Source organism: Procambarus clarkii, chromosome 74 (genome assembly GCF_040958095.1).
Source record: "Procambarus clarkii isolate CNS0578487 chromosome 74, FALCON_Pclarkii_2.0, whole genome shotgun sequence".
NCBI lineage: Eukaryota > Metazoa > Arthropoda > Malacostraca > Decapoda > Cambaridae > Procambarus > Procambarus clarkii.
In genome coordinates, this window is record NC_091223.1 from 15,082,717 (window position 1) to 15,103,039 (window position 20,323).

Below are 20,323 nucleotides of genomic sequence, written 5' to 3' on the forward strand. Positions count from 1 at the left end.
GAGAGAGAGAAGCTTATTAATATTAAATCAATAAGAATATATATATATATATATATATATATATATATATATATATATATATATATATATATATATATATATATATATATATATATATATATCGTACCTAGTAGCCAGAACGTACTTCTCAGCCTAATATGCAAGGCCCGATTTGCCTAATAAGCCAAGTTTTCATGAATTAATTGTTTTTCGACTACCTAACCTACCTAACCTAACCTAACCTAACTTTTTCGGCCACCTAACCTAACCTATAAAGATAGGTTAGGTTAGGTTAGGTGGGGTTGGTTAGGTTCGGTCATATATCTACGTTAATTTTAACTCCAATAAAAAAAATTGACCTCATACATAATAAAATGGGTAGCTTTATCATTTCATAAGAAAAAAATTAGAGAAAAAATATTAATTCATGAAAACTTGGCTTATTAGGCAAATCGGGCCTTGCATATTTGGCCGAGAAGTACGTTCTGGCTACTAGGTACGACATATATATATATATTATATATATATATATATATATATATATATATATATATATATATATATATATATATATATATATATATATATATATATATATATATATATATATATACCTTGATTTAGACCTATCGAGGTCCACCCCCCTCCCTAGGCCTCCTCCTGACCATCCCCCCCCCCATAGGTCAACTGCTAACCTCCTTCAGGTTGCTACCCACAACAGTTGCCTGACTCCCAGATACCTATTTTACTGCCAGGTGAACAGAGGTGAGAGGAAACGTGCCCAACCGTTTCCGCTCCTCCCCCGGGGATTCAACCGGGTAACCCTCGGATGTGAGCCGAGGACGCAGACTATTGCGCTACATAATTCCCACACTGCGGTGGTATTGTGATCTGGAAGCAGTTACCCAACCCAAGGTACGAAACCTGTACATCCTAATCATGGCGGCTGTGTTTACAATTAGTAAACAGTTTACGAGCTTGGAAACTTCACAGCCCAAAATGTTATTGTTGTTGTTACATACAAACATGAGCGGGTTGAACACTGGACGCGTGTTCCTGTGGTCCCGGGTTCGATCCCAGGCGCCGGCGAGGAACAATGGACAGAGTTTCTTTCACCCTGATGCTCCTGTTACCTAGCAGTAAAATAGGTACCTGGGTGTTAGTCAGCTGTCACGGGCTGCTTCCTGGGGGTGGAGGCCTGGTCGAGGACCGGGCCGCGGGGACACTAAAGCCCCGAAATCATCTCAAGATAACCTCGCTGTGCCTAACCGGTTTAATAAAGGTAAAAAAAGCCGCCATGATTGAGGAAAGATAAAGAGGTTTCGTTAGGGGGGTTGTGTAAATGCTGGCTTGGTGAACAGAGACATCAGGTGTAAAGAAACACGCCTAGACGTTCGAAGTCCTTTGCGGGACTCGAACCAGGGACCGTAATGTTGTGAGTCGACTACGACTATTGGTCTTCAGTATTACGAAATATTGCGAAGGTGTTGGATTGTGTGTTTGTCTGTCTTATCTTGAGGTTATCTTGAGATGATTTCGGGGCTTTAGTGTCCCCGCGGCCCGGTCCTCGACCAGGCCTCCACGCCCAGGAAGCAGCCCGTGACAGCTGACTAACACCCAGGTACCTATTTTACTGCTAGGTAACAGGGTGCATAGGGTAAAAGAAACTCTGCCCTTTGTTTCTCGCTCCTGGGATCGAACCCGGGACCACAGGATCACAAGTCCAGCGTGCTGTCCGCTCGGCCGACCGGCTCCCTTTTCTGTATTTCACTCGTTTATCTTATCCTTATCGTTATCCTTCTGATATTCCCAATTTGCCTCATCGTCTCTCCCCCCTTTCCCATCCCCCTCGACCCCCCTACCTTCCCCCCTCATGGTTCCCCTCACTTCTCCCCTCCCCCTCCCTTCCCTTACTGGAACCTCTCCCCTTTCCCTCGCCGCTCTCTCAGTCACACCTTAATTTGCTATTCATATGTTGATGTGTGTGTGTGTGTGTGTGTGTGCTCACCTAATTGTGCTCACCTAATTGTGCTTGCGGGGGTTGAGCTCTGGCTCTTTGGTCCCGCCTCTCAACCGTCAATCAACTGGTGTACAGATTCCTGAGCCTATTGGGCTCTATCATATCTACATTTGAAACTGTGAATGGAGTCAGCCTCCACCACATCACTTCCTAATGCATTCCATTTGCTAACTACTCTGACACTGAAAAAGTTCTTTCTAACGTCTCTGTGGCTCATTTGGGTACTCAGCTTCCACCTGTGTCCCCTTGTTCGCGTCCCACCAGTGCTGAAAAGTTCGTCCTTGTTTACCCGGTCGATTCCCCTGAGGATTTTGTAGGTTGTGATCATGTCCCCCCTTACTCTTCTGTCTTCCAGTGTCGTGAGGTGCATTTCCCGCAGCCTTTCCTCATAACTCATGCCTCTTAGTTCTGGGACTAGTCTAGTAGCATACCTTTGGACTTTTTCCAGCTTCGTCTTGTGCTTGACAAGGTACGGGCTCCATGCTGGGGCCGCATACTCCAGGATTGGTCTTACATATGTGGTGTACAAGATTCTGAATGATTCCTTACACAGGTTCCTGAACGCCGTTCTGATGTTAGCCAGCCTCGCATATGCCGCAGACGTTATTCTCTTTATGTGGGCTTCAGGAGACAGGTTTGGTGTGATATCAACTCCTAGATCTTTCTCTCTGTCTGTTTCATTAAGTACTTCATCTCCTATGTGTGTGTGTGTGTGTGTGTGTGTGTGTGTGAGTGTGTGTGTGTGTGTGTGTGTGTGTGTGTGTGTGTGTGTGTGTGTGTGTGTGTGTATGTGTGTGTGTGTGTGTGTGTGTATGTGTGTGTGTGTGTGTGTGTGTGTGTGTGTGTGTGTGTGTGTGTGTGTGTATGTGTGTGTGTGTGTGTGTGTGTGTGTGTGTGTGTGTGTGTGTGTGTGTGTGTGTGTATGTGTGTGTGTGTGTGTAAACAGTGATCTAAGTGCCTCCTTGTTTTAGGAGCCTCAATGATACTCTGACTTTTGCTAGTGAAGAAGAGTAGGCTGCTGATGATATTTATTTAATACGAGTCTCTGAAGTTAGATTTGCTGCTGTGTCTTCCCGCAGGTCTTTTTTCTCTCTCTGGTCGCTACACGGAGGTAGTTCCCCTTCATCGTGTACCGTCCTCTTTGCTTCCTAACCCCTGTTCCCATTACCTTACACTTGCTGGAGTTGAACTCTACAGCCTATCTAAGTCATCTTGGAGAATCCTACAATCCTCATCTGTCTCAACTCAGTAGCATTCATCTTGCCTCATCTGCAAACATTGACATACAAGATTCAATTGCCGTAGATAGGTCATTTAGATAATTAATTGTATGGGTCCCAGCACCGATCCTTGAGGCACTCCGCTTATTACCCTATTCCGACTTCTTTCTGCCACTGTGAGTCTCTGACTCCTGTCTGTTAGGCACTCAAGGAAGACGGAAGGGCAAGATGGAAGGGGGAGAAAAGGGTGGAAGGAGGGGAAAGAGAAACGGGGGAGGTTGATGAGGGGAAATCTTGGACAAGGAGAGGAATTAATGAGGAAACACGGACGAGGGTTGAGGAAGTTGACAATGGGAATGTGAGGGGAGACTTGCGTCAACAGAGTGGGGGTTGAGGGGAAATAATTGATGGATTGTGAGGGATCTGAGACGGTGGAGAGGAAGCAGGAGTGTTGATGAGTGAGGGAGAGAAGGGAAAGAGTTCAAGAGGAACGGAAGGGAAGGAAGATTTAGCGAGAAAGAAGGCAAATGGGTAGGACAAGATCTCGATAAAAGGGACAAAAAGGCTAGCGAAGAAGGAAATATGAATGAGTAAAAGAGGAAGTGCACACGAGGAAGCACAAAGGGGGAATAAATCAAGTGGATAAAGAGGCTCCGAACACAGAACCGCATAAAGCTCTCCCCCACAAGCAGGAAGTCGTGACAAGTCGGGCATCGGAGGAGGACCCATACTTGCACCAGCGCTGAAGAAAATGTCAGAACACAAATGAAAAGCAGAATAATAAAAGGTTAAAATGCAATAATACTCGACCTAAGAAGTGGTCGCACATAAGGGGGGGGGGGTGGCCTGAAGAAGGAGAGAGCGAGCCGCACGCCGCTACTCAATTGTTTCCCGTGCCCCTCTTGTTGACACAATGGCGCGCGTGCCAAGTCTCCACCGACTCACAATGCCCCGGCCCCAGTTCTAGCGCAATCGAAGTTAAAACCCGCGGAAAATTGGATAATAATTGCAGATTACAACGGGTCATTGCTCCTCTTGTAAGGGGGTAAAGGAGGTGGGTGTAGTGACACTGGGTCGTTTGTTTAGCCAGCAGCCACGAGGGCCCCCTTAACTTCCCTCCCCCAACCCTGCCCTTCAGCTATTCATTCTGGCGGGAAACTTCCTTTCCCGCGGCTCCGCGCGCGAAATTCAAATTGACTCGTGATAAAGTTGGAGAAACAGGTTCCAGGCAGGACCTTTTCCCCGGATATGAACGCAGTTAATGAGTTGGGTTGTTTTTTAATATCCCTGAGAAAACACGTACTCAGGCACGCGCGTGCGCCCGCTCACACACCCTGGTAGCTTGGTGGATAGCGCTCAGGATTCGTAATTTTGTGGCGCGGGTTCGATTCCCGCACCAGGCAGAAACAAATGGGCAAAGTTTCTTTCACCCTGAATGCCCATGTTACCTAGCAGTAAATTGTACCTGGGAAATAGTCAGCTGTCACGGGCTGCTTCCTGGTGTGTGTGGTGTTGAAAAAAAAATAGTAGTAAACATTGACAGTTGAGAGGCGGACCGAAAGAGCAAAGCTCAACCCCCGCAAACACAACTAGGTGAATACACACACACTAAACATTCACAATGATGCAAAAAAGGTCTCACGAGTATGAAAACATTCCTTTAGAGGTCAGAGGCCTACTAGGATTCCCCATTTAAAGGAATAGTGTCCCAACTCAACCCACCCGAACCAACCTAACCTAACGTAACCTAGTTAGGTTACGTTAGTTAGGCCTAACCTAACGTAACGTAACCTAACCTAGTCTAACCTAACCTAGCCTAGCCTAACCTAACTTAACTAACCTAACCTAGCCTAACCTATTTTTTTCTACCCATAGAATAATAAATCCATGAAACCACTAGATAACGGTGGAAATTTTGGAAAATTCAGGTAAATGTAAAAAAAATTACCAACATAAATTCTACCCTCATAAAACTGAAAATAAACTTTACCGACCTTCTCCTTGAAGTATATAAGCCAGAAAGTGGTGCTTGAAGAGAAGGTGGTGCTTGGAGAAGGAGGAGGAGGAGGTCGAGGAGGACCCAGCCTGACCCCCCCCCCTCACACCTCAACACCTGTCCCAAACACCTGTAAAACAACTAAAGGTCATTATCAGAACACTAACAGCTCTTAATTGCTCCTGAATGACTGACGAAACACAGAAGACGTGTTTAATTACATCTATAATATAAATTAAATAATTACATAATAATAATAATAATAATAATAATAATAATAATAATAATAATAATAATAATAATAATATACTCACCCTTCTACTTTAGTCCCCCATATTCCCGCCAAAATTTCTTGCCGTTTTTGTGTTCGAAGTCGTTGATTGGCTTCGGCGCGGATAGCTCGTTCTCACGTGGATTATATAGCCTGGTTATCTTTGTGTGTGTGCGTGTGTGCGTGTGTGCGTGTGTGTGTGTGTGTGTGTGTGTGTGTGTGTGTGTGTGTGTGTGTGTGTGTGTGTGTGTGTGTGTGTGTGTGTGTGTGTGTGTGTGTGTTTTGTAGCCTCGGCCTCTCATTTTGGCGCGCAAGTGAATGACGTATTCTCTCGCGCCAAAACATTCCACCATAATTGTGTGTATTGATGGACGGCTGTGAGGGAGGGGGTGTGAGGGAGGGGGACAGTGAGGTATGAGGGGAGAGGTATAAGGGAGGTGTGTGAGGGAGGAATATAAGGGAAGCGTGTTGGCAAGGGCTATGAGGACAGGGTGTAAGGGAAGGTTATGAGGGGAAGCGTATGAGAGAGGATTACGAGGGAAAGGTATGAGGGAGACATGAAGGAAGGGTATGAGGGTGGAGTGATAGAGGTAGATAGAGAGGAAATACCAGACTACCTTCATACAAGACTCGGGACCAACCCCTAGTTCCCAGAAGGGCCCGTGGTGTTCTTGTTCAGGGCCCGCGGGGCCCTCCAGGGCCTCACAACAGTGGCCCACCGCACACATACACATCCAGGGCCCCGAGGCGACCCCCAGGGGCCGCTACTATTGCTCACCAGGGCCTAGAGAGCCACCAGGGGGGCCCTTAGCAGGGGGCCCACTCCAAGGACCTCAGGGACCCGGCGAGCCATTGAACCCGGGTACCTGACGTTTGGAGAGAAGATCGAGAATAGGAGTCACCCGCTGCTTGAGTCACAGCTTACCCGATTGTATTTTTCATGGAGATCGAGATGTAGCTCTTGGGTCCCTAGCTATTATTCCCGGGAACTACTTATTATTTCAGGCTCATTCCTCTGCCATTATAGCTCTCGCTGCATATAGGTATTGCTTTACATTTCTATGGCTCGTGCCAAGTCACAGTGGCCTAGGCGCCCCCCCCCTCCGTTCATGCAGGTCGGAGTTCGATCCCCCAATGTTCCAAGTGGACGGTGAACACTTGAAGGACTCAGCAGCCGTCAAGTGGTTAATGTGACGATGATGTCGTGAGAAAGTTCCCCAGGCGTTACTGGCGTGTGTCTCTCTCTCTCTCTCTCTCTCTCTCTCTCTCTCTCTCTCTCTCTCTCTCTCTCTCTCTCTCTCTCTCTCTCTCTCTCTCTCTCTCTCTCTCTCTTTCTCTCTCTCTCTCTCTCTCTCTCTCTCTCTCTCTCTCTCTCTCTCTCTCTCTCTCTCTCTCTCTCTCTCTCTCTCTCTCTCTCTCTCTCTCTCTCTCTCTCATATACCACATATGTCAGGCCAATCCTGGAGTATGCAGCCCCAGCATGGAGTATTTAGTCAAGGATAAGACTGAACTGGAAAAGGTTCAAAGGTTTGCCACCAGACTAGTACCCGAGTTTAGAGGTATGAGCTACGAGGAGAGACTACGGGAATTAAACCTCACGTCGCTGGAAGACAGAAGAGTTAGAGGGGACATGATCACCACATTCAAGATTCTCAAAAAAATTGATAGGGTAAATAAAGACAGGCTATGTAACACACGGAGCACACGCACTAGGGGACACAGGTGGAAACTGAGTGCCCAAATGAATCACAGAGATATTAGAAAGAACGTTTTTAGTGTCAGAGTGGTTGACAAATGGAATGCATTAGGCAGTGATGTAGTGGAGGCTGACTCCATACACAGCTTCAAGTGTAGATAAGATAGAGCGCAATAGGCTCAGGAACCTGTACATCAGTTGATTGACAGTTGAGAGGCGGGACTAAAGAACCAGAGCTCAACCCCTGCAAGTACAAATAGGTGAGTACAAATAGATGAGTACACACACACACACACACACACACACACACACACACACACACACACACACACACACACACACACACACACACACACACACAGTTGCACATACAACTGAGCATTAAGAGTTCTAAACCCACCCCCAGTCTCAATACTGCTGTGAAGCCTGAGCTATCTGTTCAAGTTACCCCTAAGAGCGGTGCGTGGGGGGAAAGCTTCACATTCGGGTAGTCACCTAGGTCCTGGACGAAGGGGAGGAGGAACTAATCGGTGGGAAACCACCACGATTATATAGCATTAGGGAAGAGGGCTCAGGATAAAGATTTGGGATGGGACGGGGGTAAAGAAGGAATGGTGCGCAGCTACTTGTGGACGGTCGGGAATTGAACGCCGACCTGCAGGGAGAGAGAGACCGTTGTGATTGGAAACACATGCGCATCTGGTGTGATTGGAGACGCATGGGCATCTGGTGTGATTGGAGACACGTGCGCATCTGGTGTGATTGGAGACGCATGCGCATCTGGTGTGATTGGAGACGCATGCGCATCTGGTGTGATTGGAGACGCATGCGCATCTGGTGTGACAGGACACGCATGTATACTGTTATGTGATAGATGGTATTAACGTGTGTGATAGACGGTGTTAAGTTGGTGGTATTATTGAGAGCGCCGGAGAAGGGCTCCTGTGTGTGCCCTCGACCCGCCCTCCACAGGTCCTCTTGTCGTGCTGGGCAGCCAAATACATGCTCACAGACTCCCGCTGTCCGCCGCTGAAAAGGTACCGTCGAACTAATGAAACGTAGCATACAATTATGGCGGGAGAGAGAGGTACAATGGCAAGTCCTGCAGTCAATGGCTTTCCCGCCACCAATATTTACGCGTTCAACGGCCTGCGAAATTCAAATATACTCAAATATATTTCCCGTATTACTTGGTATGTTCTTCGAGTTATTGGAAAGGTCTTGGCGTTTCCATGAGAAAATGTTGTGGTATTTGAGGCAATGAGGTGATGGGGGGATTTTTATGTAGGCGAGTTATGGTGATTGGGGAAAGGGAAGTCAGAGTCGTTGGAGAGGGTTGGGACACAGGCGTGGGAGCGCAAGATGGCGGGCGGCGCAGCGTCAATGGTGGGGGCGTGGCGCGACCGGCCAAACAAACCGAATAAAAAACACATTCACATTGAATCCTCGCGGAAATCCGTGTGTGCCCAACAGTTTTGATTGTGATCAAGTTCATTAGCAGTTAATCTGTTAGTTGGTTGGACAATGACTGGGGTAGGGGCAGCGAACTCCCGCAGACCTGGTCAAGTCTGTCGTCAAAGACCAGCAGCTGTCAGTTGCCTCCGCCTCCCAAAGCGGTGCCACGGGGGTTCACCCGGGACTAACACCACATAATATGCCCGCAAGACTCCACAACCGCATGCAAGACACCAACAACGCCACAGACGGGACGGGGCGCCAGGCCCTTTAGAGGCAATAAGGCATCGAACCCTCATTGCCTCCAAGGGAGGCTTCTGGAGACCTTTTCACCCACGATCCTTACCTATAGACATCAAGTCAAACGTGTAAACAATTTGTGGCCTCAGATTATTCCATTGAGTTTGACTGCACCAATGGAAGGTTAATCGGCGCACTCTAGGTCGTATTTATGATGACTTAATAACTCCGTGTTAGTTCATGTGTGGTTTATTGAAGCAGTGTCACCTGTTGCTCGCCTGAGTGAGCAGGAGCGCGCGCGTGCCCACTAACAGGTAGGCCTGGGGCCAGATTCACGAAAGTAGTTACGCAAACACTTACGAACCTGTCCATCTTTTCTCAATCTTTGGCGGCTTTGTTTACGATTATTAAACAGTTAATGAGCTCCGAAGCACCAGGAGGCGGTTTATAACAATAACAACAGTTGATTGGCAAGTTTTCATGCTTGTAAACTGTTTAATAAATGTAACCAAAGCCGTCAAAGATTGAGGAAAGATGTACACGTTCGTAAGTGCTTGCGTAAGTGCTTTCGTGAATCTGGCCTCAGCTCTTCATGTAGTTCCCGCCACCAGGGGCTACGGCGCTCCCTAGCACTACGGCATTGTAGGAAATTTCTACAATATTATTATTATTATTATTTATTATTATTATTATTATTATTATTATTATTATTATTATTATTATTATTATGAGCCGAAAAAAGTCAACGTATTTTACTATTAATTTTATAGCGTACCACCTTACCTTTTCCTAATTTAGTCCCTATAGCGCCTGTATATATACTAAAGTAGGCCTAAAATGCATATTATGTCAAGGATTGCTTAGTTAGGTCTAGGATAGTCAACAGTTACTATAGGTACCATCGCAATCAGGAACTGCGGGTTCGAATTCCGGCCGGGACGGAAATGATTAGGCACGTTTCTTATCACCTAATGCATCTGTTCACCAAACAGTAAATAACAGTCATTTTGTAGTGGGGTTGTATCCTGGGGAGGGTCAGTAGTTTCACCTTGGTGGGGGGGACCTCGATATAAGCCTAACGTGTGTACTACACGTTAGGCTACCTGTCCCCCGACACAATGAATAAGTATTACAAATAAATAGCCTAACCCACACACATATGAAATGAAAAATGAAAAATACACACATAAAACACACATTACAAAACACACACAAACAAACACAAAACATTATATTTTGATGTACATACTGCCACCGGTGACATTAGAGAAAATCTATCATTTTTAATCAAACGTTCCCATTAATATATTGCTACCATAACTAACTACAACCTGCTGATGAGTTTTAGCTTGATAGAAGCACATGAATGACCTAACTAACCTAACTGCAACCTGCTGATGAGTTTCATCTTGATAGAAGCACATGAATGACCTAACTAACCTAACTGCAACCTGCTGATGAGTTTCAACTTGACAGAAGCACATGAATGACCTAACTAACCTAACTGCAACCTGCTGATGAGTTTCATCTTGACAGAAGCACATGAATGACCTAACTAACCTAACTGCAACCTGCTGATGAGTTTCATCTTGACAGAAGCACATGAATGACCTAACTAACCTAACTACAACCTGCTGATGAGTTTCATCTTGACAGAAGCACATGAATGACCTAACTAACCTAACTACAACCTGCTGATGAGTTTCAACTTGACAAAAGCAAATCTAATGACCTAAACTGACTATTTACGCTACAAAATTATAAGCAAGACGAAACGAAGTGGATTTGAGGTAATCTTGAAGAACGCGCTGGAAATCACCTGTTCCGTGAGGCTATGAAAATTACAAAAATAATAATATCTCTGACATTTTTCAAAAATTCATATTTCTTATTAATACTACTCGATAGCTCGGTCGATAGAGCTTCGGCCTCACACACGAACGGGGGCCCACAGTTCGAGTCTCCTACAGCCCAGGTTAATGGTATGAAAATTGATTTATTTCAACATAAAATATTACAGAGGAAAATTTGAAAATACACACACACACACCAGAGGGGTCTGGTAGCTCAGTGGACAGCGCGCGGGACTCGTAATCCTGTGGCCCGGGTTCGATTCCCGGTACCGGCAGAGACAAATAGGCAGTTTCTTTCACCCTGATGCATCTGTTCACCTAGCAGTAAAATAAGTACCTGGGAGTTAGACAGCTGCTACGAACCGCATCCTAGGGATAAATGTATGTACTCTTCAAATATGCATTTGAAAGAATTTGTTTGAAAATAACGGATATCACTCTACCTGTTAGGCAAATCAGGACTTGCATACCATGCTAAGTAGAGAGTTCTGGGTATTAGGTTCGACATATAATATATATATATAATATATATATATATATATATATATATATATATATATATATATAATATATATATAATATATATAATATATATATATATATATATATATATATATATAATATATATATAATATATATATATATATATATATATATATATATATATATATATATATATATATATATATATATATATATATATATATATAAAGGGGTGTGGTAGAAGCGAACACTCTTTCGTATTCAGAGTTAAATGGCAAGTTTTTCCCTGAATGTTCTGTGTTCCCTTCTCCGAGGCTGTGGGTCCCTATAATTGCACCAGTGGTGGTACCACCCTATATATATATATATATATATATATATATATATATATATATATATATATATATATATATATATATATATATATTATACTTAATGGTGGACAAAGTGCAACGAATTAAGTGACATTCTGCCAGATATAAAAAAAAGATCGGGACATGTGTGATGAAAGCTTAAAGGAAATCCCCAGTTGAATGTGTCGTAATAAAACCTCAAAGTTGACGAACACGGAGGCAGGCAGCGGGCGGTGCCGTGCCGTAACGGACTTTTAAATGTTTTAAGAATTACTGGTGAGGCGGCCATTGTTGTCACCCTGGAGGCCTTTGTCCGCACCTTGTATTGTCGACATCACTAACGATCTGAGAGCCGGGTCTTGGCTATTCAGTTTTTTTTGTGTGTGTATATTTTGTTTGGCATTGATTGGGCGTTATCCCGAATGTGTTAGGGTAATAGTTTATTGTTAACTGCATTGATCTCCTTCGTCCCTTATGTCGATTGGTAAAAGTAATCTGCATAATCCTGAGTTAGTGTATAAATGTCTAGCTGTAGCCTATGGCCAAATGAATCTAGTATTTGGAAATCTTTCAAGGTAACCGTATATAAAATAATAATAATTCATTTATAAGCTTTTTGTCGAAGGATTTTTATCAGTAAGAAGACCTCTCGGTGATTTTAAACGAAATATTAGGGAAAATTTTATCAAAGAGACTCACTAGGATGTGGAATAAGGGGCTGCCCTTATTCCACAGAGACAAATGGGCAGAGTCTGCCCATTTGGGCAGACAAACATTTAGGGTTGACCATATTCCGCAGCCTAGTGAGTTTCTATTTTTAAGTTATCTCTAATATTTCGTTGGGCAAGTCAAATTGTAGAAAAACAATTAGAAAAACATGTTTTTCCACACAATGTCTTTTTTTCACAGAATGTCACATGTTTTTCCACACAATGTGTGTTTTTCCACACAATGTATGTTTGTGTAGGGTGCATTAAGTGCGCTGAATAGTTTTGGGAACGATTTCAACAGCGTTACCTAAAATGCAGCCCGTCCACCTGAAAACGATTTGCAACTATTTGATCGACCGCTAAAAATAGATTGTTGCAGCCAACAATATTTGCGTTGTATACTATTAATATTGTACAGGTTGCACGAACAAACCCAAAATGCCAACTTAAACATTCCTAAGCCTAATATAGCCCAGCTATGCACTATAACTTGCCCGAAATCTTATGGGCATTAGTGGCTTTAGGAATTGTATGTACTAGTTCTATCTATAAATCCAACATTATGTTTATAAATCTACTGTGTATGTACTTTTCCTGAATAAAAATTTATTATTATTATTATTATTATAATATTATTATTATTATTATTATATTAGGCAGGCCTAGACAGTCACCAGGAGAACCAGTTGATATAGGTCTACGACTTTTGAAAGGGCCTACTTGAATTCAATTGCCTTTTTTTATCAATCATTTTTAATTACATTATTCTATTGTGTTACTTGTAGGTCAATGGTATACACTACATATACATGTATACATCCGTACATAAATCATATGTATTTAGCACTTGATTACAAAAATACTTAATGAGCAGTTTGAAATACTGTATAAGCCCTGATATTAGGTTCAAGATAAATCAGGTTATATATTTTGTTATAACTGAAAGAGCCGAGGCTTTCCTATAACTTGTATAAGTTACAGAATAAAATACTGTACTTGATATTCAATAAATTACAAGTTAAAATGTTTTATATATTTTAAACTTATTCCGGTGGATGATTATATAACTAAATGAACTTCCTTCTTCAGATGTAGGCGGTATCTTACCGGAGTGCCACGCGAACTCTCCCTCATCTTCACCTACGCCCATATCCGCACTCTCCACGCCCACGATAACCACTTCACTTACCACGGCTTCGACCCAACCTCTGGCGAAGTCCTCTCCGCCCACCATCCTCACCACGCCCACGGTAACCAAGCCCGCCCCAGCAACACCCGCCAGCCCGCCCCTGTTGGAGGCCTCGCGGTCCCCAGGCTTGGAGGACCCGCCTGAAGACGCCATCGGCGACCTGGACGATGACGATGAGGCTATGGTAGGTGACTTGTGGGGGCTCTTCTGGTGTTTTGTTTTTCATGTGACCCTCATCTTGTTGCGCTCTTTGGTTTTGTATGAGTCTTCATCCTCACTATCACCATTGCAGTCTTTATCGTAATCATTATCACTGTTTTCTGTTTTATAATCACCGCCACTTTCATAATTTACACCATTATCAGGCTCTTTACAGTTAACAAGTGATTGGCTTCAAGAAAGGACAAGATTATTCTCACTAGAGAAAAGTCTGAAAGTAACTCAAATGACAGCAAACTACAGGCTTGGCCCCTTGTTGTGTCGTGTCTAGTATCAACCACGGACGTGCACTTGGGCCCTTGAACCACAAGTTCACTTACAACATGAATATGCATAATTATCTTGTAAGACCAGCCTCCTGTTCTTTCACCATCTGCTGGACAAGGTAGAGAATCGTGCAAGATGGCTCATCTTAAATCTTAAACTATCCTAGTTGGATCTGTCAGTTCATGCCTTTGAGAATCAGGGTGATATTGGTGGGGTCTTACTGTTATGTATAAGACCAGTACTCTGAATGGCTAGTCTTGCTAGCTTCCTGAATAACCAGAGGATCAGAACTGCTATAACGCAATCATTCATAGCAGCCTCACCCTGGCTGTACCATTCTCAAGAACACGACTGTATCAGTCAATCAGTCATAGCAGCCTCACTCTGGCTGTACCATTCTCAAGAACATGACTATCACAAATCATTTATTCTCAGGTAGCCTCACATTTGAAACATGTTTCCTCCATTGGTAAATATTTGTAAAATCAAGCCAGCTGACCACATAAATGCTCTAGTACGGAACTACTTCCAGCTTCCCCCTTGTATATTGTATTTTATTGTATAAAATTTGTACATTATATTAAATAAATGAAAGAGAATAAACTCATTAAACAGGTCAAAGGTAAACAAATTTAACTTAAGTTAATATTCTATCATCGACTCGATTTATCAACATAATAACCATATATATTTTTGAATATATGTCCAATGTTCATTATTATTTTCGTCAGGCGTTTCTCTTTAGTCAAGATTTTGAATATATTAATTATCTTCGCTGTTGTCAACACCTACTGTCAAATGCCTATATGTAATTCTATATTATCCAATATTTTAGCATCATTAAATTTATTCTTAAGTGTTCATGAATGTTTTTAACGATTTTAGTCGTATTATTTGCCATTTTTTATCCTCTATTCAACGCCGTTTTGGAAATAAATAAACTTGATTTAATTTTAATCAAGAATTTTGCTTATTATATCAGCCATACGCTTTAATTATTCTTTGTTCTGAGTTTTAAATTAATTCAATTTTATTTTAGTATAATTTTGTATACAAAATATTTAAAACTTTTCCACTTTCCCAGTCATATATATTTATCTCCCTCTGGCGTTATATCGACTCTCCTACTCCTGCTATACGTCACAATTTGTTTCTTAAAGTACATATAGGGAACAAATCCACAAGGGCCGTGACGAGGATTCGAACCTACGTCCGGGAGCATCCCAGACACTGCCTTAATCGACTGAGCTACGACAGGGTTAAAAAGAGTTGAAACCGAAGTTCTACTGAACTTACTGGACATGGTTTTTTTTCAGGATGGCGTGAAGCGCGAGGACGACAAGAAGAAACCTCGTCGCCGCAGGACGGCGTTCACTCACGCCCAGCTGGCCTACCTGGAGAGAAAGTTCCGCGTTCAGAAGTACCTGAGTGTCGCCGACAGGTCCGACGTGGCCGAGGCTCTTAACTTGTCCGAGACGCAGGTCAAGACCTGGTACCAGAACCGCAGGTTGGTTGACCTCTCTCTCTCTCTCTCTCTCTCTCACTCAAGCCAAGGTTAGGTTAGGTTAGGTTAGGACCGTTCATAGGATCAACATAAGCAGGACCGTTCCTGCTTATGTTGAAAAATTTGTATGGTATTTAGTATTGGCAATACCACACACACCAAAGCTTAATTGATAGTACGCGTAGATATTTTCACAAATATGATGTTCTAAAAAGAACATTATAGTGTGTTTACAATATGTTTTGTCATTGTTATTAGTTATTATTAACTGCTGACATGAATTGTTTCTTTGAATGTTATCATATCTTGTTATTGAATGAATATTATTATTCTGTTATTAAATATCCTGTTAGAGGAATATGATAATAACATTCTATATGTTTCCTATCTTCTCAGCTTGTAAAATATGTCTTAACATATCCTCGTAGCTTAGGCTTCGTAGCTCTGGCATTAATTTTGAAGCAACCCTTGGTACTTATCCATTTTTTGGGGGGGTGGGGGGGGGACTGGGGTGGGGTAGGGGGGGAGTTGCTCCACACGGGGGTACGGAAGCCAGGCCGATGCTGCATATTATAGTGTCGGTGTTACCTCGGATTGCCTTAAAAGAGTGTTCAGTATTTTAAGCTGACGTTTTTTGCCAGCTTCTCATATGCCGCTGATGTTAACCTGTTTGTGTGTGTGGCATATCGTATTTGTGTTGAAATTATATTCACTTCCAATTTTTTTTCTGATAGCTATAGTTGTCTTCCCCTTATGTTATAGTCATTCTTGTGTCCTTTCTCCCTTTTCCATCTTCATTACCTTACACTTCTTGGGGTTGACATTTAACAGCCTGCCCAGTCTAAGAGTTTGTCAAAGGTTATCTTGTAATATTCTGCAGTACTCCTCTGTTTTTTACAAATGATTAGCATTGTGTCACCTATAGTGTCAAACCACCTCGCAATGCTTTTGACTAATACTAAGATATTACAATTCTTGCGAGGCAGGATCAGGTATAACATTTGGGGTTTAAGGCTCATGCTCGGTGATAATATGGAAAATTTGTTTACTGAGAATTATATATAATATATATATAGGTAATAATTTCCCCTGTATTTTAATGCAAATTTATTCTCCAATTTTTGTAAATCGTTTGTGGGTAAATAAGTATAACATTCAGGTTTTTTTTTTTTACAAGATCATGTTCTGTACTACTGAAACACTTGTTCACTAAGAATTGTAATGTATAATTGCCTTGTAAAACTTATGTATATGTGATTTACATTGTATTTTCTTAAATAAAGATAAAAAAAGAATTGGCTAATACTAAGATGATGACGCTTATGTTGCAGGACTAAATGGAAGCGACAGAACCAGATGCGTCTGGAGCAGCTGCGACAAAGTGCAGGAGTTGGGGTGGAGAAGGACCTCTTGGGAGGAGGCGGAGGTGAACGCAGCTCTCCTGCTGATTCCCTGGGCGTCGTGGCTCCTACCTGCTGCCCTCCTTATTTCCTGCCTCCTGTAGACCGTTCCTGCTTTATCACTACTGCTGGTCTCTTTACCCGCCTCCCCTACACCTCCTCTTGCCCTTTGTGACCCCTTCCTGACCCCTGACCCCTCCCCTACACCCCCTCTTGCCCTTTGTGACCCCTTCCTGACCCCTGACCCCTCCCCTACACCCCCTCTTGCCCTTTGTGACCCCTTCCTGACCCCTGACCCCCTCCCCTACACATCCTCTTGCCCTTTGTGACCCCTTCCTGACCCCTGACCCCTCCCCTACACCCCCTCTTGCCCTTTCTGACCCGCCCTCCTTCGTCCCTACACCCCCCACCCCATCATCTTCCTCTCTCCTTCCTTCATCTTCTTACCTATTCCTTAGAGCTTCTTGGAAGATCTAGGGAAGGTGGTCTCCTCACCCTTCCCTTCCTTCTCCTCCTGGTATACAGTATACAACATCTTGTATATTCTTCGCTACGTGTTGTGTATGATCTCGGAGGAGTGTGCTCCGGCACCTTGTATATAGCCGGGTTTCTTTTAATGTTATATGTGTATGTGTGTATAGCTTAACCTTTTTTTCAGACTTAATAGATTTATATTATGTATATTCACCTGGGCGCTAGGAGACTCGAACCCTGGACCCCAAGCGTGAGAGGCTGAAGCTCTACGGAAGCCTATTTCCACAGAAGATATATATATATATATATATATATATATATATATATATATATATATATATATATATATATATATATATATATATATATATATATTATGCTAGATATTCTATGCATTCCAAATAATTTATAGACATTTTTGGAAGGTAAAGCATTTGGTGGCGGCCAACTTAGTGGAATGACATGCTTTAATGGAAAATATACTTATTGACAGTACGGACTTAATGAGTGAACTAACATAATGAAAGGAATTAGTGGATGCGCTATATGAGTAGCCTATGTAGGAGTTATTAAATTAATTTTATTTATTTGAAAAAAAATCCACTCTTAGTTCAACTAGAGCATCGTATCTTATTTGCGCGTTGGAGACTCTTGCCTGTGTAATGATAATTATGTGTATAGAGATGCATATGTGTCGAAGACGCTCGTTTGAACACACAAAATACACATTTTGTGTTTTGTTTTCCATATTTTCTGAGATTAGTGGAGTGTACAAATTTAACATAGACTTTATATATACTGTATATATATTTTTTGCATTGAAAACGCTATTTATTTACAGCGTTACAGCCATATTATTTACAGAGAACGCGTCTGTTTACATTTACTCTCTAAAGTTCTATACGAACAATAACCAGAGGTACAGAATAGATTCTCTGTTTCACGGTAAAGTGAAACAGAGAATCTGTTTTACCTGTTTCACGGTAAAGTGAAACAGAGAACTCGTATAACCAATCCTCGGGCTGTAGAACAGCTAAATTGTTTGTGAATCATGGTTTGGTTAGGCTTTTAGACCTTATTAAAGCCTAACAACCGCGTGAGATGAGACTTATTTAGGCTGCCACAATAGCCTCTTGACCAACCCAGTAAGTATACATTCATCTTATACATAGTCCTAGACAAAAAGTAAACTCATTACATATACACCAAGGAAATGTATATATATACACTACGAAAATGGGGACACATATATACCCCCCTTTCTATGTATATATATATATATATATATATATATATATATATATATATATATATATATATATATATATCCCATGAGAATCATGGTACTAAGCTAATTACTATGATAATGTATATACAAAATACCCCCCAGAGATTAATGAACCATATGGTATCATTAGCTGTGTAATGGCCATATACTTATGCAAATATCAATCTAGTTATAGAATGCACCTAATTGTATATTACTGAACGAGTGATGGTGGCCACCGTCACCCAGGTGGGCAATCTAATTAGCTAGTTGGGGGGACACTAGTACTGATGCTAGTCAAACGAGGCGCGGGGGGGGGGGAACTAGTAACTAGTAATAAGTATTATTGTACTTGTGGTGATTGGCCTGGCCGACACCGGCTGTTATGTGCTTGTACAGTTGGTTGTAGAGAATTATAGTTGACACCTTGTACATTCTTGTTTATGTCATTCCTAAACGCTGCTCTGATGTTTATATGTTATTCCTAAACGCAGCTCTGATGTTTATATGTTATTCCTAAACGCAGCTCTGATGTTTATATGTCATTCCTAAACGCAGCTCTGATGTTTAAGTCATTCCTAAACGCATCTCTGATGTTTAAGTCATTCCTAAACGCAGCTCTGATGTTTATATGTCATTCCTAAACGCAGCTCTGATGTTTAAGTCATTCCTAAACGCATCTCTGATGTTTAAGTCATTCCTAAACGCAGCTCTGATGTTTAAGTCATTCCTAAACGCAGCTCTGATGTTTATATGGCATTCCTAAACGCAGCTCTGATGTTTATATGTCATTCCTAAACGCAGCTCTGATGTTTAAGTCATTCCTAAACGCATCTCTGATGTTTAAGTCATTCCTAAACGCAGCTCTGATGTTTAAGTCATTCCTAAACGCAGCTCTGATGTTTATATGGCATTCCTAAACGCAGCTCTGATGTTTAAGTCATTCCTAAACGCAGCTCTGATGTTTAAGTCATTCCTAAACGCAGCTCTGATGTTTAAGTCATTCCTAAACGCAGCTCTGATGTTTATATCAGTCCTAAATTTCCCGCTGATGCCAACATCTTTCTGCTTTTTTAAGATTTTTTTTGTTTTATTTTAAGCATAAGTTATTTCTGTTGGCCAGCATGTGCAATCAAAAGCTGCATTTTCTCAAATATATATTATGATTTTGTGTATAATTTGGGCAAGGATAAGCCCACTTAATGTATATCTAAATATTTGCCAAAAAAGAAAAAATCCCTAACCGAACCTACCCCCTAGACCTAGCCTAACCTAACCTGCCTTATTTTTTTGAGTCGAATTCCGGCTCTTTGCACATATTTGGAGTTTGAAATTACGACTTTTTATACCGAAAAAATGCCAATTACTGAAAAAGGCGACTTATCAGATTTTACTTCCCCCCTCCCTGCAGTTTTTACAATATCGGAAATATCCCAAATCTAACTCCTGAGCCATATATTAGAGCCGAATTCTGACTCTCTGCACCTATTTTCATTTTCAAATTACGACTTTTTATACCGAAAATATGCCAATTACTAAAAACGGCGATGGGTCATATTTTGCCCAAACCCCCCTGCAGTTTTCAAAATATCTGAAATGTCGGAAATTTGACTCCTGAGCGTGATTTTTGAGCCGAATTCTGACTCTGCACCTATTTTCATTTCCAAATTACGACTTTTTATACCGAAAATATGCAAATTACTGAA

The 20,323-nt window shown here is 42.1% G+C and overlaps 1 protein-coding gene across 1 annotated transcript in view; it reads left to right on the forward strand.

The window, feature by feature from the left end:
* Positions 1-19,049, forward strand: part of LOC123767357 (barH-like 1 homeobox protein) — a 26,638-nt gene extending 7,589 nt beyond the window's left edge. Inside the window, exons 2-4 of the mRNA XM_045756997.2 lie at positions 13,387-13,670; positions 15,289-15,479; positions 16,808-19,049. Of these exons, the coding sequence (XP_045612953.1) occupies positions 13,387-13,670; positions 15,289-15,479; positions 16,808-17,051 (719 nt within the window). The 3' untranslated portion in view covers positions 17,052-19,049. The remainder of the gene's footprint in view (positions 1-13,386; positions 13,671-15,288; positions 15,480-16,807) is intronic.
* The last annotated feature ends 1,274 nt before the right edge of the window (positions 19,050-20,323 follow it).